The sequence below is a fragment of the Aquarana catesbeiana genome, linkage group LG10, assembly GCF_042186555.1.
Source record: "Aquarana catesbeiana isolate 2022-GZ linkage group LG10, ASM4218655v1, whole genome shotgun sequence".
In the NCBI taxonomy this organism is placed as follows: Eukaryota; Metazoa; Chordata; class Amphibia; order Anura; family Ranidae; genus Aquarana; species Aquarana catesbeiana.
In genome coordinates, this window is record NC_133333.1 from 238,779,245 (window position 1) to 238,801,027 (window position 21,783).

The 21,783-nt window shown below is 42.9% G+C and overlaps 1 protein-coding gene across 5 annotated transcripts in view; it reads right to left on the reverse strand.

Moving 5' to 3' along the window:
* The window catches only part of B3GAT1 (beta-1,3-glucuronyltransferase 1), a 103,017-nt gene that overhangs the window by 24,646 nt on the left and 56,588 nt on the right, over positions 1–21,783 (reverse strand). For 3 of the 5 annotated variants that reach the window (XM_073603500.1, XM_073603499.1, XM_073603498.1), the window contains 2 exons: positions 2,234–2,352; positions 1,953–2,099 (listed from right to left, as the gene is read on the reverse strand). In XM_073603500.1, the coding sequence (XP_073459601.1) occupies positions 1,953–2,099; positions 2,234–2,237 (151 nt within the window). In that variant the 5' untranslated portion in view covers positions 2,238–2,352. Of the gene's footprint in view, positions 1–1,952; positions 2,100–2,216; positions 2,353–21,783 lie in introns of all 5 variants that reach the window. The other 2 variants (XM_073603503.1, XM_073603501.1) reach the window with 1 other exon arrangement.

Below are 21,783 nucleotides of genomic sequence, written 5' to 3' on the forward strand. Positions count from 1 at the left end.
GCTTTGTACATGGCTCTTGCTCATGCTGCAGATATCAGACTGGAGGAAATCCTCCGATATCCAATCAGCACCTAGGGGTATACAGAAACAAAGAACTGAATGGATCCCATAAATATATATATCTATATATATATATCTATATATATAGATATATATATATATATCTATATATATATATATATATATATATCTATATATATAGATATATATATATCTAGATATATATATATCTATATATAGATATATACACTATATTACCAAAAGTATTGGGACAACTGCCTTTACATACACATGAACTTTAATGGCATCCCAGTCTTAGTCTGTAAGGTTCAATATTGAGTTGGCCCACCCTTTGCAGCTATAACAGCTTCAACTCTTCTGGGAAGGCCGTCCACAAGGTTTAGGAGTGTGTCTATGGGAATGTTTGACCATTCTTCCAGAAGTGCATTTATGAGGTCAGGCACTGATGTTAGACAAGAAAGCCTAGCTCGCAGTCTCCACTCTAATACATCCCAAAGGTGTTCTATCGGGTTGAGGTCAGGACTCTATGCAGGCCAGTCAAGTTCCTCCATCCCAAACTCACTCATCCATGTCTTTATAGGCCTTGCTTTGTGCACTGGTGCGCCATCATGTTGGAACAGGAAGGGGCCATCCCCAAGGTTGTAAGTGGCTGCAGTTGGGTGTGCTTTCCCACTGGGCCTGTTGTACTTGCTGAACTTTTCTACAATATATTGTTACTACCAGACTTGGACTGTGTGTGTTTACTGCCCGCCGCACAACGCTGCACCTAACCCACAAGTTGAACATGAAACTTCTAAATTATCTAACACTTTTCTGTCTTCTCCTCCCCTACTTACTGCTTTCAAATTATATGCTGTGCCCATTAAAAGGCAGACACAGTGTAAAGGACTAGTCCCCAGTATTGCCTGTGGTCTCCCTACATGTGATCTCCCCCCATTATTGACATATCCTGCCTTGTTCTGCACTGTGTCTTTGTGTTTGGATGGCCATCTTGGTGGAGACAGCGCATTTCTTCTTCATGTCAGAGCCTCCACCAAGGAGAACCGTGAGCAGTACAGCCTAATAGCTCCCAACTGTCCCTGATTTGGAGCAATGTCCCCCCGTCCCTCATTCCCCCTCATTTGTCCCTCATTTTGGTCTGATCTATTGAGTTGAATATAAAATGCACTTTTTATCTATCAAAAAGCGTCTTCCAGCCCTAAATCTTTCATCTGTTTTCTAAATTGCTGCATTTGTAAATTAAAAAGCCAATATAAAGAAAAGGCAGTGGTAAAAAAAAGCACTTGTGGGTTTAACCAATCTTGCTTTTCGGACAATTCTTCCTTAAGGGGGGCGTGGCAAGGGGTGTGTCCTATGCCTGCATACTTTTGCTGATAGGTGTCCCTCGTTCCCATCTCAAAAAGTTGGGAGCTATGCAGTAGTAACATCACCGAATTTCACTGCAAATCTCCCGAGACTAGCATTTAGGGGCAGCAGTGCCTTAGATCTCACACTGCAGATATACAACTATCAAGCTGTAGTGAAAGGTGTGCCTAGGCACACTCACATACTGGGGAGTGCACAAGTATTTTTCTGGAGAAATTGCAGCGAAAAAGGTAGATTTTCAGGGTACTGTTTAGTTACAATTAGCAATTCTAGATTTTCCTTATAACATAAAGGATCTTCACTTACGGAGTTCAGTTCCGCTTTAATTACGCTTTATATAAGCCATTTGGTCCTACAAATTACAGAACTGGAAATGAAACCGGGCCAACCTGCGTTCTTAGAACAGTTTTCAGAAATATCCTGTTGGATGACATCGGGATATGTTGGCAGAGGATGAGAACATGCACCATAGACTGGTAAGGGGGTTGATGAGTATGAGGTCAGTGGTGGTCAGTGACACAACAGGACAATTCTACGTTGAGGGGGGGGTCACAGAGTCTCCTCACCCTTGTGTGCAGTGAGCAACGGGGACAGAGTACTGTGGTGCCATACTGTGATGAGCAAAGTCCAGGGAAGAACGATCAGTACAATAGCCAGAATGTCCCTTCTCTTCAGCATCTCCAGGGTAGGCTGACCCCAGTGCTCCTCATTACCTGATGAGGACACCCCGACAGCACAGAGAACAGCAAAAGCAGACAGGAAGAGAGATCAGTATACAGACAGAGAGGAGCAGGAGAAACACAGCACAGCTCAACACAGTCACCTCTTACCAGCGTTCAGAACCCACCCATTGCAGCAGGCCGGGGATTCCAGGCTCTGCCTAGATAGGGGGAGGCAGGTCACAGAGACTGGGGGTCAAGGCCCCTCACCGGCCAGGACCTGGAGATGCACCGCACAGAAGGAAACCTGTAGAGGAAAGGACGAGAGAGAAGACATGTGAACACCAGAGAGCACTGTTAGCTAAGGAATCAATCTGCGTCTTCCCACTGCATTGCAACAACCCGTGTCACCGTTAAATCCTCACTAGCAAAATAATAAAACGACAAAATAAAAACCCCACATGGCATCTGCACATTAGAGAGTAAACTTAACCATAAAGACGATTTTCTTTTTTTTTTTTTTTTTTTTATCTTTGCAATTACTCGTGCACCAAAATGAATCTGGATTTATTCATGGGTTTGTCAGCATTTACGCAGCGCTGATTAAAAATAATAAGGCACAGATCGCTCACGGTCAAATATGGCCATCACACCGCCTGCTACTACCAACACGGAAACTGCATGGAAATGATATGCTTTTAAAATGGAAGAGTGAATGGTTATAGAAGAACTCTTCTACCTGCCAAATGGTTTTCGATCTGGCTATTCGATGTGGCAGGGATGCGAATCACATTTTTTTTTTCCAAGCTGTTTATTTAGCAGCTTGCCTGGAGTTCTGCTGTAGAGCCCAACACTGGGAAACTTAAAGCAGAGCTCCACCCAAAAGGGGAATTCCACTTGTTTGCACCCTCCCCCCTTCCACTGCTAAATTTGGCACTTTTTTGACGGACGAGACACTACACCAGGGATATGCAATTAGCGGACCTTCAGCTGTTGCAGAACTACAAGTCCCATAAGGCATAGCAAGTCTCTGACAGCCACAAGCATGAGACCCAGAGGCAGAGGCATGATGGGACTTGTAGTTTTGCAACAGCTGGAGGTCCAGCTAATTGCATATCCCTGCACTACACAGAGTGCAAGCCTGGGGGTACCAGGGGAATGCCCTTCAAGTAGGGCAGGGGTAGGCAACCTTGGCCCTCCACCAGCTGTTTTGAAATGACAAGTCCCATGAGACAATGCAAGACTCTGACAATCACAGGCATGACTCCTAGAGGCAGAGGCATGATGGGATTTGTAGTTTCACCATAGCTGGAGGGCCGAGGTTGCCTACCCCTGCCCTACTTTAAGGGCATTCCTGAAGTAGGGAATCTCTCTAGAGGCTTGAGATGGCCCATCATGGCCATGGACAAAGCCATATGAGCTAAAAACTAAACACAATACTCCAGGTACGTTGTCTGTGACGCCTCATATCTGTGGCCCTCTATGAGGTGGACCTCTGTAGAGGCAACTTTGACCTCGGGGGCCGCCATTTCTCCATCTTTCTTTGTCTCCTTTTGGCAACTGACCATTTATGGGTCTTTTATTTTTAAGTGCATGATCACACAATATGCTAAATGAGTTATATGAATACAGATCTCCCTGTTATCACCCTTGAAGAAAGGCATTTCAAGCCAGAAATACTAAGTATCCGTATATGTATCAACATTACTCAATTTTCATATTTCTGTATTTGTATTTGTGCGGACAAGATTTTTTGGTTATTGGTAAGTTCAAACTTAATTTGTAATAAAATTTATTTTTTATTAATTGGTGTTTATGTCGCCTTTAAAGTCCCGTTCTCAAGGGAGGATATTTCTTTGTTACCGCGGCGAACTGAGCCAGAGGTTTGGCACCCCCCTCCTTCCCTCCGCAGTCTTCTGGGACACATCACAGGTCCCAGAAGACTGCGGGACCATGCACAAGGCTCAGCGCAACTCGCTCATGTGCAGTAGGAAACTGGCTGTGAAGCCGCAAGGCTCCACTTCCTGTTTTCCCTTACTTGAGATGTTGGCGTCTGCACCCGAAGCAGATTGGAGAATTGGCTCGAGTGAAGACATCTCTGGACCCATGGACAGGTAAGTGTCCTTATACTAGAAGTCAGCAGCTACAGTATTTGTACCTACTGACTTTTATTTTTTTTTTGGGGGGGGGGGGGGGGCTGGAGCTCCTCTTTAAAAATTCCTCCTAGCAGTGGGGCTAAACCCACACTGCAAGCGCTAACTACACATTTAGGTCTATGGGGGGAGGGTTAGAAGATTTACTTACCTGATCCTCCACGCTGCTAGACCGGTCACTGCAGCCTCTTCTCCTCCGTGCTCCAGCGGTCTAAGGTTGTGATATAATCAAGGCCAATGCCTCTAGCCCTGCATGTGATGTGATGACACTGGGGACAGTCTACTGCCGGAGCATGGGGAAGCGACATCTGTCGGGGGAGCGAAGGATGGGGTAAGTTAAATGCTTTTTACAACTGCAGCCCCAATGCAAGGAGGAATTTTCAGATATCCTGGAGCTGGGCTTTAATGCAGAAACACAATGCCGCACATGTTAATGCAAATGCACTAAAAAAGAACATTCCATTTATTTTTCATTTTATTTTTAAGTGAATGAATGTTCTTTGATATCAGCCTTCTGGATCCTCCAAGACTGGAAGAGAAAGAGCCAGCTCTAGGAATCGGGCTCTGCTGCAGTGCACATTTATAGGCAGCATTTGAATAGGAGATAAAAAAAAGGGGGGGGGGGGGGGATTGACGAGTCATCACCAAGCTTCTCTCTTGCATTGTCCAATCAGGAGGCCGGGGGAGTGTTTTTGACCTGTCTGTGCTACTGCTGCGAAACTGGTCAGGTCCAGCTGTGCTCTCTGGCAGGAGTGTGTGCATCACAAGGATAAGTGAACTGAATGGCAAATAATTTGTAAACAGTCCTGAGTCCCGAGCCCTGCTGCTGCATCCATTGAAAGCCTCCCACTCTCTTGTCACTGGTTTTGATTGACAGCAGCCGGAGCCAGTGGCTCCCGGTGCCCCAGCAAGCCAGTGAGACACCGAAGTGAGGGGAGAGAAAAACTATTTTTTTTCTCCAAATTTTTTGTCTTTTTTTCCTTTATTTAGCAAAAAGTAAAAAACCCAGTGGTGATTAAATACCACCAAAGGAAAGCCCCAGTTCTGTGAAAAAATTATACAAATTTAGTTTGGGTACAGTGTTGCATCACCGCACAATTGTCATTTAAACTGTGACAGCACTGAAAGCTGAAAATTGGCCTGGGCAGGAAGGGGGTAAAAGTGCCCAGTACTGAAGTGGTTATGATAGGCAGGACTTAAAGAGGAGGGCCCATTAAAAAAAAAAAAAAAATAAATAAAATTCAGCAGCTACAAATACGGCAGCTGCTGACTTTTAATTGGACACTTACCTGTCCCAGGGTCCAGCAATGCGGGGGATCGAAGCCCCGCTCGTCTCCCCCTCCGTTCAGTGGCACCAGCATTGCAACTGTGGGCGCCGGGCTGTGGCTTCACAGCTGGGCACCCACTGCGCCGCGCGCCGTGATTGGCCGCTCAGTCACCTGGGACCTGTAATGGGATGATTGACAAGAGGGAGGGAGCAGAGCTGAGCCCTTCCTGTGCCGAGGGGGAAGTGATGTCACCAGCCCAGGCACTGAAAGAGGCAGACTACGAGGGACCCCCTAGCAACAGGCATTTAGAGGTGAGTAAAAAAAAAAATTCCAAATGTTTTTTTTTTTATTTTTTTTAGGAATTTTCATGCATTTTTTTTTTTTGGGGTGGAACCCCACTTTAAAGTGTTACTAAACCCACAACAGTAAAATCAGTCTTTTTATGCAGTAAAGCGTGCTTGTTATACTCACTGTGGAGCCTAAGGGGTTAATCCTCTACATTGTGTATAAAGGCTGTTTGATCCTGTCTTCTCTGATCTTCCTCTTCTTCCACTGTCTCCAAAAAATAACCTGATATTTACAGAGTCAGGGGATGGGCTGCACATGCTCAGTTTGGTGTGAATTGCTAGAGTGTTTTTTTTTTTCTTTTCTTGGGAGAATGCATGGGATCAGCACAGGGCCAATCAGCATTGTCCAGACACATCCAGACAGAGGATCAGGGGAGAATGAAAACTCCTCCTACAAGCTTTACTAGGAACTAATAGAAGTCATAAGACTGCTATAAACTGCTGATGAGAAAAGTTATTTAGCAGTTTATATTTTCTAAAATAATTGCATTTCCATGTTCTGTGTATTGTGGGAGACCAGATATAGTGAATGCAGGTTCTGGGTTAGTAACACTTTAAAGGGGTTGTAAAGGTAAGATTTTTTTTTTTTTTAAATAACAAACATGTTATACTTACCTTCACTGTGCAGCTCGTTCTGCACAGAATGGCCCCGAACCTGGTCTTCTGGGGTCCCTCGGCGGCTGTTTCAGCTCCTCCCCGCAAGCATTAACCACCTTAATGCGAGCTCCCTCGCATGGTGGTGAGTGCTTGCGGGCGCGCTCCCGTGATACAGCCGCTATAGCCGCTCGCTGTATCACTCGGCCCCGCCCCCCGGCGCGCTGCGTCATCGGATGTGATTGACAGCAGCGCGAGCCAATGGCTGCGCTGCTTTCAATCCATCCACTGCAGCCAATCAGCGACCAGGCTGAGCTGCAATGAAGATGACGAGAACGAGCAGCGAAGATTCGAGGCGTCAGGTAAGTAAAACGGGGGGGCTGGGGGCGGCGGTATTGTCAAAAGTTTTTTCACCTTAATGCATACAATGCATTAAGGTGAAAAAATTTTTACCTTTACAACCCCTTTAATCTTGACTTGGTCAAAAGTCAAGGTTCCATGTATAGCCTTGACCTAGGATCCTAGTGGGCTCCAGAACTATACTTTAAAAATATTTTGCCTCAGGTTCACTTTAAAGTCTATTTACAGAATTGATTTGGGATAATAACTACTTTGTATTTGTTACATGTCCCCATTCACATAGAATAGCTTAAATTTTTTTAAACATTGCTGCTTACATTTTTCTTTTTTGAAAACTCCAAAGCTAAAGTTTCCTTAGGCTAAAGCCTAGTACAGATGGGCCGATTGTCTTGCGACATCGGCTGGTTCAACAAACAAAAAAAAAAAAAAGGCTGATATTCAGCCTGTGTGTATGGCTGCCAGTCCAACAGTAGCCAGCCATTTGGCCAGCTTCTGCCAGACGAGCATGTTGGAAAGCCAGCAGCTGACCGGCTCCTGATCAGCACTCTCAGCCAATGGCTGAGAGCCATAGGTGTGCGCAGCCTATTGCATTAGGGTGTCCACCCCAAAACACGTGTGTGTGTGTGTGTGTGTATGTATGTATGTATATATATATATATATATATATATATATATATATATGTATATATATGTATATGTATGTGTATATATACATACATATATATATATATATATATATATATATATATATTATAGCAGTAGAGCAATGGACAGTGTCGTTAGAGCAGTGGACGATGTCAGTAGGGCAGATGTTTGTGTCAGTAGAGCAGGGCACGGTATCAGAAGGACAGAGATTGGTGTCAGTAGTTTATTTTTAATATTTTCTTTATTATTACTTTTTCACAGTTTTATTATTTCTTACAATATTTTTTTCACAATATTTTTTTCATATTGTTTTTTACAATTTTTTTTAGGAGCCCTAAAAAGCCTTTGGTGAAATATCAGGGGTCTAAGCAGACCCCTGATGTCTCACTTTGAGACAGTGAAAAGGATTGAGGACATAGATTCCCCAGTCCCTTTCTCTGCAGCCAAGCAGCAGGGGGAATTTGCCCAGCACAGGGTGATTAGCCCAGGCACACCTGGCACACCCTGTGTGCACATCTATGCTGAGAGCGATGACCGGAGTGTTCTGGTGGGGGGGAAATCCCCTTGTCAGAACACAACAGTAGGGGGGTCGCTGTACTAATGTCAGATTGTTAGTACAGCGGCTCTGACCAAAGCTGTCAGTTTTTTTTTTTCATTCAACCCACTGGGGTGAACGCAAAAAAAAACGATTAGTGTGTACCAGGCTTAAGCAGTTAATAGTTATCATAATTAACTTGTCTATACTGTACTGGCAAATCATTATCAATTGTAAATTAAATTTGAACACTTTCGGCCCTAAAAAGGGTTAAAGATCTAGACATTGCCTTCTGCAGTGTATGGTAATGAGGGGAAACTCAGTGTGTTCCTCTGTGTTAGTAGGACGAGATTGAGTTTCCTCTAATTTCAAATTGCTCAGAGCGGGCCTGCTTCTAACATCCAGAATGGTCAGACATATGTTTTCTTTTTTTTTTTTCCCAAGTATGCTGTGTGACTGGGAATACATAACAAACATAAAGTTGGGTTTTCTTAAATTTAAATGCAAAAGTGGAAATACATGGTGATCGGTGGTGTGGTATGTCACTCTGACACACCGCATCTCCGATCGTGGTAAGGATCCTCTGACGGAGGCTCTTTACCACGTGATCTGCTGTGACCAATCACAGCTGATCACAGCCTGAACCAGGAAGTGCCGGTAATGTCAGAGAGGGGGTGTGCACTGATAATCGGCACATTAATTATCAATGCAGCCCCCATCAGAGGTGCCCACCACAGCTGCAAATCAGTGCCCGTCAGCTTCCAGTCAGTGCCCACCCAAATCGCCAATCAGTGCCCCATCAGTAACGCCTGTCAGTGCCCTTCAGATGCCCATCAGTAATGCTTGTCAGTACCTTTTAATCAGTGCTGCCTATCAATGCCTTCTATCAGTGTCTAAATTGGCCCTAGTATGTATGAATGTGAGTTAGGGATATTAGATTGTAAGCTCCTTGAGGGTAGGGACTGATGTGAATGTACAATGTATATGTAAAGCGCTGCGTAAATTAACGGCGCTATATAAGTACCTGAAATAAATAAATAAATAAATCAGTGCCACCTATCAGCGCCACCTATTAGTGCCCATCTGTGCCACCTATCAGTGCCCATCTGTAATGCCTATCAGTGCCCATCAGTGATGCCTATCAGTGCCCATCAGTAGTGCATATCAGTGCCGCCTATCAGTGCCCATCAATTCTAAATATTAGTGCCTCCTCATCAGTGCCACCTCATCGATGCCCATCAATGCCGCCTCATCAGTGCCCATTAGTGCAGCCTCATCAGTGCCCGTCAGTGAAGGAGAAAACTAAATTTTATAACAAATCAAAATAAAACTTTTTTTTTTCTTCAAAAATGTCGGTCTTTCTTAGTTTGTTTAGCAAAAAAATAAAAACCCAGAGGTGATCAAATACCACCAAAAGAAAAGCTCTATTTATGGGGAGAAAATTATAAAAATGTAGTTTGGGTACAGCGTTACATGACCGCACAATTGTCATTCAGAGTGTGACAGCGCTGAAAGGTAAAAACTGTCCTGGGAAAGGGGTGAAAGTGCCCGGTATGGAAGTGGTTAAGGTTTTACCTCTCTCTTTGCTGTATGTGCTCATTATGACATATACTGTATGTGCTCATTATGACATATACTGTATGTGATCATTATGACGTATACTGTATGTGACTCATATGAGACCCCTATGTGACATTTGCAGACGTATGAAAAAATCTGACTTTTCCTCATAGAACAATCCTGACACGTTTTTGCACACGCTACAATGTCATGTATCTGGTTACCAGTATACATAAAAGAAACCTCCTGCATAGAATGTATCAATACAGGATGATGCGATCTGTATTTTAACAGTCAGACACTGAACATCACAAGAATCTGGACCATTAACTGCGTCAGCGATCTTAAAATTGCAATTGCTGTATAACATCAGTAGAATGAAACAAGTGCCAATGACGAGAAGCTATTCTCCTCCCGTATGAATCATTGATGAGCCCATACTGTATATACAGTAACTGCAAACTCAGGAGACACACACACTATATATATATACAGAGAGAAGGCATGTACATTCTGCTTGTCATACTGCACACAACACGTCGCCTGCAGCTTGATTATGTGAAATCCAATGCAAAGGAAAAATAATGGCTGTTACCAACTACAGCTCTCATTTTTCTATCACAGATTTCCAAAAATACAAATGACTATATAGCACCAACATATTACATATTTAATTGCAGAGTATAAAGAACTTATTTCCAACAGTACCAGTTCACCAATAGAGCTTGCACTCTAATGCGGCCATTCTCAACCTTTTTACCAGGGAGGAACCCTTGAAACTTCAGGTATTGAGGAACCTCTGCTAAGACCAATTGATTGGAAAGAATGCTCCTTACATTGGTGGTCAGTGGGAAGAATGTCCCTTACATTTTTTTTGCCCCTGTACAAATCATTAGTAAGACCTCATCTGGAATATGCAGTTCAGTTTTGGGCACCAGTTCTCAAAAAGGATATCGGGGAACTGGAGAAAGTGCAGAGAAGGGCAACTAAACTGATGAGGGGCATGGAGGAGGTCAGCTATGAGGAAAGATTAGAGGAACTTTATTCACTCTTGAGAAGAGGAGATTAAGTGGGGATATGATCACCATGTACAAATATATAAGGGGTCGTCCATATAGTGGTGTTGAGTTATTCACTTTAAGGTCATCACAGAGGACAAGGGGGCACTCTTTACGGCTAGAGAAAAAGAGATTTCATCTTCAAATACGGAAAGGTTTCTTCACAGTCAGAGCTGTGAAAATGTGGAATAGACTCCCTCCAGAGGTGGTTCTGGCCAGCTCAGTAGATTGCTTTAAGAAAGGCCTGGATACTTTCCTAAATGTACATAATATAACTGGGTACTGACATATATATAGGTAAAGTTGATCCAGGGAAAATCCGATTGCCATTCTGGGATCAGGAAGGAATTTTTTCCCTTGCTGTAGCAAATTGGATCCTGCTTTTCTGGGGTTTTCTTCTCCTTCCTCTGGATCAACTGTGGGTATAAGATTGTGTATATGGGATTGTATGATATTTTATTTATTTTATGGTTGAACTAGATGGACTTGTCTTTTTTCAACCTAACTATGTAACTATGTAACATGGTGGTCAGTGGGAAGAATGCTCCTTACATTGATATTAATTGGGAAGAATGTCCCTTAGATTGGTGATCAGTGTGAAGAATACACCTTACATTGATGGTAATTGGGAAGAATGTTCCTTACATTGGTGGTTAGTGGGAACAATGCCCCTTAGATTAGCGGTCAGTGGGAAGAATGTCCCTTACATTGGTGATCAGTGGGAAGAATGATCCTTACATTGGTGGTCAGTGGGAAGAATACGCCTTACTTTTGTGGTCAGTGGGAAGAATGCCCCTTACATTGGTAGTCAGTGGGAAGAATGCCCCTTAGATTGGTGGTCACTCAGTGAGAAAAATGCCCCTTACATTGATATTAATTATGAAGAATGTTTCTTACATTGGTAGTCAGTGGGAAAAATTCCCCTCTCATTTGTGGTCAGACTGCCACCCTTACAGCTGCCATTGGCTCAAGAACTATGCAGGCAGCATCAGGTTGGAGGTGAATCAGTCACAGCTCAAGGAACCCTTAGCAACCCCTGGAGGAGCCCTAGGGTTCCCTAGAACCCTGGTTGAGAATGGTTGGTCTAAATGCCTCTACCACACTCAAACACAACCCTTGCCCAAATTTAAGTCAGATGCCATCTAACCAGAGTTGTGGTTTGAAACGCAAACAAGCATACAGAGAACATACAAACACAAGGATAACCAGGGTTGATTTACTAAAACTGGAGAGTGCAAAACCTAATGCAGCTGTGCATTGTAGCCAATCAGCTTCTAACTTCAGCTTGTTCAATTAAGCTTTGACAAAAAATCTGACAAAAACCTGGAAGCTGATTGGTTTCTATGTAGAGCTGCACCAGTTTTTGCACTCTTCGGTTTTAGTAAATCAACCCCAAAGTGTCCCTGGATCTCAGGACTGCAATGCAAGAGTGGGAACTCACTTATTCTGCCTAGAAAATTATAAGTTATGTTATGAATGAGACTAACCTATTCGTTTCTAGCTACACCCTAATATAAAGTGAACCTACGGCAGGCTTGGACAAAATCCAGCTAAACTACTAGTAGGTTTTCAGGTGACGGAAGGAAATTGGAGAGCCCAAATAAGCCACTGTGCTACCCAGAAAACCGAGGCTGGCTTATGGTTGGGGTTAACTTTTTAAAAAGTGGAGTAAAGTGAAAAAAAACAAAAACAAAGGTTACCTACAATCATCACAAACAACTTTTGGAATTATGAGTACTACAAGACAAAGACCTTCAATGCTGGTCACATGATCACCATTGAAGCATTGATTGGTGCTCAGGTGGAGCCACTAATTGACTAGCTCTGCCTGCATATCAATGCCAAGAGGACTTCTAGTAGAGACAACATACCCACTGCCTTGGCACTGATCATGTGTACCAGAGGGGTTTAACCGCTTCAGCCCCGGAAGATTTTACCCCCTTCCTGACCAGAGCACTTTCTGCGATTCGGCACCGCTTCGCTTTAACTGACAATTGCGCGGTTCGGCGACGCTGTATCCAAAAAAAATTGACGTCCTTTTTTTCCCACAAATAGAGCTTTCTTTTGGTGGTATTTGATCACCTCTGAGTTTTTTATTTTTTGCGCTATAAACAAAAAAGAGCGACAATTTAAAAAAAAAAAAAAGCAATATTTTTTACTTTTTGCTATAATAAATATCCCCCAAAAAATATATAAAAAAAAACTAATTTCTTTCTTAGTTTAGGCCAATATGTATTCTTCTACATATTTTTGGTAAAAAAAAAAAAAAAATTGCAATAAGCGTATATTGATTGGTTTGCGCAAAAGTTATAGCATCTACAAAATAGGGGATAGTTTTATGGCATTTTTATTATTATTTTTTTTAAATTAGTAATGGCGGCGATCTGCGATTTTTATCGGGATTGTGACATTATGGCGGACACATCGGACACTTTTGACACTATTTTGGGACCATTGTCATTTATACAGCGATCAGTGCTATAAAAATGCCCTGATTACTGTGTAAATGACACTGGCAGTGAAGGGGATAAACAATGGAGGGCGATCAAGGGGTTAAGTTTGTCCTAGGGAGTGATTCTAACTGTGGGGGGGGATGGGCTTCCATTCACATGACAGCGATCACTGTTCCTGATGACAGGGAGCAGTGATCTCTGCCATATCACAAGGCAGAACGGGCAAATGCTTGTTTACATAGGCATCTCCCTGTTCTGCCGCTCTGTGACACGATCACTGAGACACCTGTGGACATTGAGTCCGCGGGTCCCACGGGCACGGTCACGCTGTACACGGCGGCTCATGCGCCCGCTAGCCCCACTAATTAAAGGGGATGTACAGGTACGCCCATTTGCCCACCACTGCCATTGTGCCAACGTATATCGGCGTGCAGCGGTCGGCAAGTAGTTAACGTGTAACTAAAGGCAAAACTTTTTTTTTAGTTTTGGATAGAGTGGAGAGGGATTAGAACAGCTGTCAAATTGTATTGCCGTCTGTGCCCCCATTAGGGAGATCTGTTCTCTTTCATTGTCCTGTTTACCATTCTTATCGAAAGTGAAAGTAAAAAAAGATCCAAAAACGTTGGGTTGACACTGGAACAGTGATACCAATGGGCACACAATTTCTGGTAACACACTGAGATTCCCTCACTTTGAAGGGACTATTTCTCATTTCCTATTTTGGCTATGGGACAGGAAATGAAGAGAAATCTCCCCTATTTGACACAAAGGACAAAATAACTTGACAGGGGTTATTACCCTTCCTTATTCTCTTCAAAATGTAAAAAAAAAATAAAAAATTGCCTTTAGTTACATGGACAAAAGATATTTTATGTCTGGCTTTTTCTTTTGCCATCATAGATGGTGGAAATCAAGACAACTTTTCCTGAGGATATGAATCCTGTTTATTAAATGCACTGACCCATGCATACAATTATTACAAAGGTTTTTCATGGAAGGACAGTGTCATTGCTATTACTAGGAAGATAGATAAAACATAGTTACATATTTAGTAAGTTATAAGAAAAAGGCATCAAAAGTCCATCAAACAGAAAAAGATAAAAAAAAATAGAAAACCGCCATATACATAATCCTACAGGCACAGCTGATCGTTTTGTTCCAGTGGGGGGAAAATAACTTCTGTGGTAAGCCTATAATCACACTAATGGTTATATCCTTTTGTAATGATGAAATGAGCTGTATTGTAATATGTTGTTAAATAATCCTTTCAGATGCCTTTCGTGGTCCCCCTGATGAAGCAGCAGCTGGCTGCAAAACACGTCGGAATCAACCACTAAGATATATCAGCATCAAAAAATGTTATTCCTTTGGTACCTGTATGGTGTTTTATGATGACTGCATTTTACTGTTGTAATTACCTTTTGATGGTCTTTTATGACCAGGGAATTCTTTTATTTTAATTATGTTAGAACGTTTCTACTTTTAAACAGGTACTAAATTCACAACAGTAAAATCAGTCTATATGCAGTAAAGCATGCTGGTTCTACTCACTGTGGAACCTAAGGGGTTAATCTTACGCATTGTGTAAAAAGGCTGTTTGATCCTGTCTTCTCTGATTCTCCCCTTCTTCCACAGTCCCCAATCCATCTCATGATAGACCAGAGACTTGCGGGCACTCTGCTCATGCTCAGTTTGGTGTGTATTGCTAGAGAGTTTTTTTTTTCTTTCTTTGGAGGGTGCATGTGATTAGCACAGGGCCAATCAGCGCTGTCCAGGCAGAGGGTCAGGGGTTCTGCAGCCTCAAAGGACATTCAGATGAGAATGAAAACACCTCCTACAAGCTTTAGCCAGACACTGATAGAAGTCATACGATTGCTATGTACTGCTGATGAGAAAAAGTATTTAGCAGTTTATATTTACTAAAATAATTGCATTTCTATGTTCTGTGTATTGTGGAAGACCAGATATAGTGAATGCCGGGTCCTGGGTTTAGTAACACTTTCACTGTGTTAATTCACTTTCAAGTACACAGCCTTTAAAGTTACCTTTTTGTATAAGGTTTTTCCTGTTATGTTATTGATAATCTTGGGATGTGGCTGTGCACGTCTGTTCCAGGATGTGGTATCATAGATGTGCGCAGCCTATTGCATTAGGGGGTGCACCCCAAAGCTAGAACACATATGGTTGTATGTGCATTTGTATATACTGTATACTGACGGTGTCAGTAGAGCAGTGCACAGTGTCAGAAGGGCAGAGATTGGTGTCATTTGGGCAATGGATGGTGTCAGTAGCTTTAATTGTTATTATTTTATTTTTTATTATTTTTTAAATGTATTTATTTTTTAATTATTTTAGAAGATCTGTTAGGGGGCTTTGGTGAAAATTCAGGGGTTTAAACAGAAGGAATCTGAGCCACATGTGGGTGATTAGGGTGTGCCAAAGCACACCTGGCACACCATTGTGCGCACGCCTATGCATGGTGTAATGCTTCTCACTTTACCCATAAATGTTAATATCCAGGATTTATTGCATTTAAGAATGCATCAAGCTCTTTTTTTTTTTTTTTTTTAGAGGAGAAGCCATGAAGAACCCCGGAACCAATTCAAGAGCCCAAGAGCCATTATTTCTGCACATTATTTATTATTTCCCATAATCCCCTGTTATTGCCAACATGAAACAGATGGTATTCAGTTGCATCAATATCCCCCAGAATACACTTATTACATGCTCCTAATCATCCAGCTTTGACCTGAGTAGCTTCCCATGCAGACATCACTAAATTATTTACAAATACAATTAGAGGATCCCTGACTTTCATATGCAAATTATTCTGCTGGTATCTTATAAAAAAAAAAAAAAAACAAAAAAAAAAAACAGAGGACAGTTCCTCGAAGCCCACACTGTATCTAACAGAGACCAAACTAATCAAGTCACTGACTTTAAACTTTAATTGCTGTCAAAAAGGTTACATTATCATCAGTTCAGAGATGATTTATTTTCTATGGGTTTGTTACTTTATCTCATGATAGCTTTTGCAACAAATTGTACAGCAATTAAAAAAAAATGTTGCAGTAGAATGGAATCAATATTTTTCAATAAAAGTATTGGGACGCCTGCCTTTACTTGAATTTTAATGGCATCCCAGTCTTAGTCCGTAGGGTTCAATATTGAATTGGCCCGCCCTTTGCAGCTATAACAGCTTCAACTCTTCTGGGAAGGCTGTCCACAAGGTTTAGGAGTGTGTCTATGGGAATGTTTGACCATTCTTCCAGAAGTGCATTTGTGAGGTCATGTACTGAGTTGGATGAGAAGGCCCGGCTCACCGTCTCTGCTCTAAACAGACCCCTGACATCTCACCTTTGAGACAGAGAAAGGAATTGAGGACACCGATTCTTCAGTCCCTTTCTCTGTAGCCTCAGTTGCACTGCAGATAGAAGAACAGGAGACAGAGGCTCCGGTTTATTCATAAACTAAAACATAGGAAACACATTTTACTATGCTTTAGTTATGAATGAACACAGTGAGTGATTGATCACTCACTGTGTTCTTTCACTAAAGGAAGGGGTCTGTAAATGGCACAGTTAATAGCCCCTTCCCCTGCTCTCCAGCCTGAACATTCCCCTCTGTGGCAGGAGAGGAAAGCCAGCAGTGCTCTGAGGGGGAATCGCACAGCAGCCTGAAGGGGGAATCAGATGTGGGCAGGACAGGGAGGGGAATCGGTATTGTGGGGGTGTAACTATAGTAAGAATGCCCTATGCAGGTCTCCCTTCCAACAGCTGAGAGCTGTTAAAAAATCGTTTGGACGCGTTTCCGAAAAACGAACACACGGTCATGAGAGCAAACGATTTTACCATCAGGTAATGAACGAATTTTGATCGATAAATCGTTTAATAGACATAAATGAATATGTTTTTTATTCCTTATGTCACATACACTTAGTGCAAACTGTTCAGCCAAGAAACACATTAACCCTCTAAATTTATCGTCTGTTCGGCAGAAGCTTTTCAAACTTCTCCTTTGATTTTTTTGGCTGAAAAACGTCTTAACCGATTTTCGATTTGTGCCCATTAACTGGACGATAAATGAACGAACTGTCCAAATGATGGATGTTCGAACGATTTTTTGCCTAGTGTATAAGCACCATTACTCTAGTAAATAGGGTCCGCTCTGCAAATCCCCTGCAACCACGTGCAATGCATGCAGTTGGGGGGGCGCTAGTGCAGGATTTAGGGGTTAAAACAGGTGGTGAGGAAGCGATACAACGCCTTCTCATCGCCCGCCAAGTGCTCTCTGAAGTGGATCGCTCTTAAAAGAGAAAAGCACATGGGAACGAGCCCTTTGAGTGGATACAAATTTTCAGTGCATGCTTGTATAAAATGATATTATGACACTAAATAAATATGGGTCACACCATACATGAAATGTGCTCAACGTGAAACCAAAAACACAAAGTTACAAATCAAAAAAGTATGTGTAATAAAAAGAAATGAGAGGGGCAGAAATTGTATAGGTGTATATGTAGCACCCTCTATCAATAGGTAGGTGCTAGTATAGGATTTTTACTAGGGAGACTGTCAGCACAGGTAAATTTAGGCAGGCCTATGTTTTGAGCTAGGCCTGTCTGTTTTGATCTGGGGGCAGGGAGTGGTTAGTGTAGCAGTGGGTGTGACCACCTGTGCTCCAGTTCTGAGGCGCCTTCCCTGCTTCCAGGGAGAATGTTCTGGAAGAGGGGCAGGGCCTAGAGCTGGAGTGGCAGGCAGCACATGTGGGAGTCCTGACCAATCCCCAACTGGTATTGGCAGGGGGCAGGCCTCCTATATAAGCTGAGGTAACAGGCCACTGGGGGGGTTTGTCGGCCGGGTGAAGTGGAGAATGGAGTACTAGACAGCAGCAGGAGGGCACCCCCATCTTGAAGGAACTTCACTTTTACACGGTCATTAGTGAAGTCCTCATCTTTACACGGTCATCGATGAGGAACTCCTGGAGCAGAGGGGCAGGTGAAGCTGTCGGAACGTATGGTGCGGTTAAGTTCTCCATCAAGGACTCAGGGCAGAGAAAGGTGGGTGAGTGTACCACAGTGGAGGGCTGGATGTGCCAGGAAGTCTGTGAGGGAACTTCACTTTTACACGGTCATTAGTGAAGTCCTCATCATTACATGGTCATTGATGAGGAGTCCTGGGTCAGAGGAGAGACTGTGGGGAATGGTGTCAAATTGATGTGGCCTAAGGGCACAGGATTTGCATGCTGGGCTAGCTGGGAACAGTAGTCCACCGTTCTGAACATGCTTTTAAACTACTAGGCCTCCGGGGTGAGGCACTGCAGGGCTCTGGCCTAGTAACAGCAAGCAACCAGAGCCTGCATGAGGAACTATTCAGAGTGGGTTCTTTTGCTTAGGCCCCTTTGCCCCGGTGCAAAGCGCCCTGAAACAGCCGCTGCTGTGTCTCCAGTGTGAAAGCCCGAGGGCTTTCACACTGGAGCGGTGCGCTGGCAGGACGGGGGAAAAAACTCCTGCAAGCGGCATCTTTGGAGTGGTGAAGGAGCGGTGTATACCACGTTCCTTCACCGCTTCTGCCCATTGAAATCAATGGGGCAGCGCGGCTATACCGCCGGCAAAGCACCGCTTCGCGGGCGGTTTTAACCCTTTTTCGGCCGCTAGCAGGGGTTAAAACCACCCCGCTAGCGGGCAAATAGTGCTGCTAAAACAATGGTAAAGCGGCGCTAAAAATACCACCGACGCCGCTCCCGCCCCAGTGTGAAAGGGGCCTTACAGAAGAAGATGTGACAGGAAATGAATGTGCTTCAGTATAGGTTTGTGCAGGAGGAGAGGATTTCTGGAAACTTCACCCTTACACGGTCATGGGTGAAGACCTTATCTTTACACGGTAACTGATGAGGAAGTTTTGGAAGCAATAGTCTGCAGGAGTTACACAGAGGAGGATCAATAGTCTGCAGGAGTTACACAGAGGAGGATCAATAGTCTGCAGGAGTTACACAGAGGAGGATCAATAGTCTGCAGGAGTTACACAGAGGAGGATCAATAGTCTGCAGGAGTTACACAGAGGAGGATCAATAGTCTGCAGGAGTTACACAGAGGAGGATCAATAGTCTGCAGGAGTTACACAGAGGAGGATCAATAGTCTGCAGGGAGATGCAGGAAAAAGACCGTAGCTGTTAAACATGCACATCATTTTTTCAGGCTCAAACTATGTGCTAACTCTATAAAATATGATGGCAAAGTGATCTGTTCTATGGGCATCCCATATACCCCTTTCCCCCAAACCAAGTTGTACCCCCCCAATAAACAAAACAAAGCAAATGACTGTTCATTGTCTCTGCAAGATATATATGGGAGTCTGGCAGCAGGGTGATATGGTGGATGTTTGTTACTAGTGGCAACTACAGCGCTACATATAGGTTTATGATATGGCACATGTGTATCAACAATTTTTTATTTTTTATTTAATCTTTTTTTATTATTTTTTATCAGTATTTGGTTTACAGAGAACTAGCGGAGGTTTCATTTTTAATGTAATTTTTTTAAGTGATTCGCACTTTTACATACAGAACAATGCAAAAATGGTAACAAGCGTGCAATAAAATCAGTATATCTCTGTGATAGAAGATTAAATTAAATTTTAAAAAAATAGTAATTTGATTAACACAATTGGTCATTCATCATTCGTCAACTAGTCCTCTTGCACGCTGATATTTATGCTTGGCCACAATATAGTATAATATATTGGACTGCTATAGAAAGGAAATGTCCGTCTTCAGGTATTATGTGTACAGCCATCTAATAATACAACACAAAGAGCCTTATTAGTCTACGGCGTCTTCCCTAAAACCCAGGCTGGAGAGGCTCAGATCCTGAACACACTATTATGTCTATTAAAAGCTCTCCAGATACAAATCTAGACCTGACAGACCTTGTGATGACTTAAAACGCCCCTGATAATTGACGCCGCTGGATTTCATTGCTGCAGGAAAGCGTCTCCTGTAAGTGTATATAGGGCAGGTCTCCCATGCTCTGTCCTACAGCAACCCATAGGGAAGCCTTCTAGAATCCGTCAATTAACCTGTAACTAACCTACCCTTCTACTGAGCTGCAACACCCAGATATTCTCCGAGAACGGTGCGACCTACAAAACCTGACCTGCTACTTACCCCTGAGGACCGGCAGCCCTAATTTTAGCTTGCACTTAAAAGAAACCTACTGATTCTGAAGCCGTGAAATAAATTGAAGATGAAATACAAGATGGCTGACCTTAAGTGTCACACTTTGACATCTAGTAATTGGCTGGCTGGAACTTATAGAGTGAACTGCACTTTTCCTTCCAGCTGAAAATGTTCTCTCAGGCAGCCATGCTGACAAAATAAAGTTTCTGGAATGTAAGAACTAATTGGCCTGGGAAATAAAAGTCCAAGCGTGCCCTTAGTGATGTATTTTCCGGACCTTGTGTATATATAACAGATGATGCAAAGAAGGACACAGACCGTTTTTGAGCCACTTGTATAGGATGATAAGGTGGGGTATGTTACATCATACAAAGACAACCCTGCACTTACAACCTTTTAGCATGAGTTTGGGAAGGTCCTTTTGTTTTCTAGCATGACTGTCCTCCTGTGCACACAGCAAGCTCCTTAAAGGCATGGTTTGGCCAGTTTGGTGTGCAGGAACTTGGGTGGCCTTCACCCCAACCCCATTGGAATGCTAACTGTAAGCTAGGCCTTCTTATCCAACATCAAGAAAAAGAACTGCTGCTCCAGGTGTATAAAGATAAGGCTGATTTGGAGTATCTTGCAGAGTGCTAGCCCCAGCCTGCCTCCGTGGGAAACTTGGAAAGAAGAAAGAAATGGCTGCACATCCAGAACTTCCGATTGCCTTTTATTTTGTTTCACAAAGATAACACCAAAGACACCAAACTGTGGTCACGTAGATGCGTTTCACACATACATCTTGTGCTTAATCATCACCATAATGATTAAGCACAAGATTAATTTACTGTAGTTTTAGCGACACTATTCGCCCGCTAGCGGGGCGGTTTTAACCCCCGCTAGCGGCTGAAAAAGGGTTAAAACTGCCCGCAAATTGCACTTTTTTCCACTTGATCTGGACATGCCCTAAGATTCAAGGTTTGTGGGAACAAATTGTGACATTTCTACACGACACAATGGGCTCACCCCTAGCTCTAGACCCAAAACAATGCCTCTTGGGTATAATTCCGGACACAATTGACAAATACACCAAAACATTTTTACATGAAACACTCTTTGCAGCAAGAAAGGTTATAGCCAAAAATTGGATGAGACAAGATCCTCCTAAAATAGTGGAATGGAAGGTGGAGGTGAATAATACTTTATCATATAAGAAATGCATATATATTAATAGAGGTTGCCCTGCCAAGTACAATAAGATATTGGATCGTTGGCTTCAAGAATCTACTACCTGTGTCTAACGTAATTATATGGGCATAGAGTGATTTAAGGGATGTGGGTCTGGATGTGTAGTTTATATAAACCAAATATATTCACCCTGAATATACGCACGTGACAAGTATTTTGTACTCAATATCATATGTATTAAAGTTACAACAATTAATGTATTGTTACCATGTTCATGTGCTAAAGCAATCATATTATGTATGCACCTGTTACTCAATAAAACTTTGTTTGATATAAAAAAAAAAACTGCCCGCAAATTGCCGCTGCAGCGGCGCTTTGCCGGCGGCTTTGTGGCGCTGCCCCGTTGTTTTCAATGGGAAGGG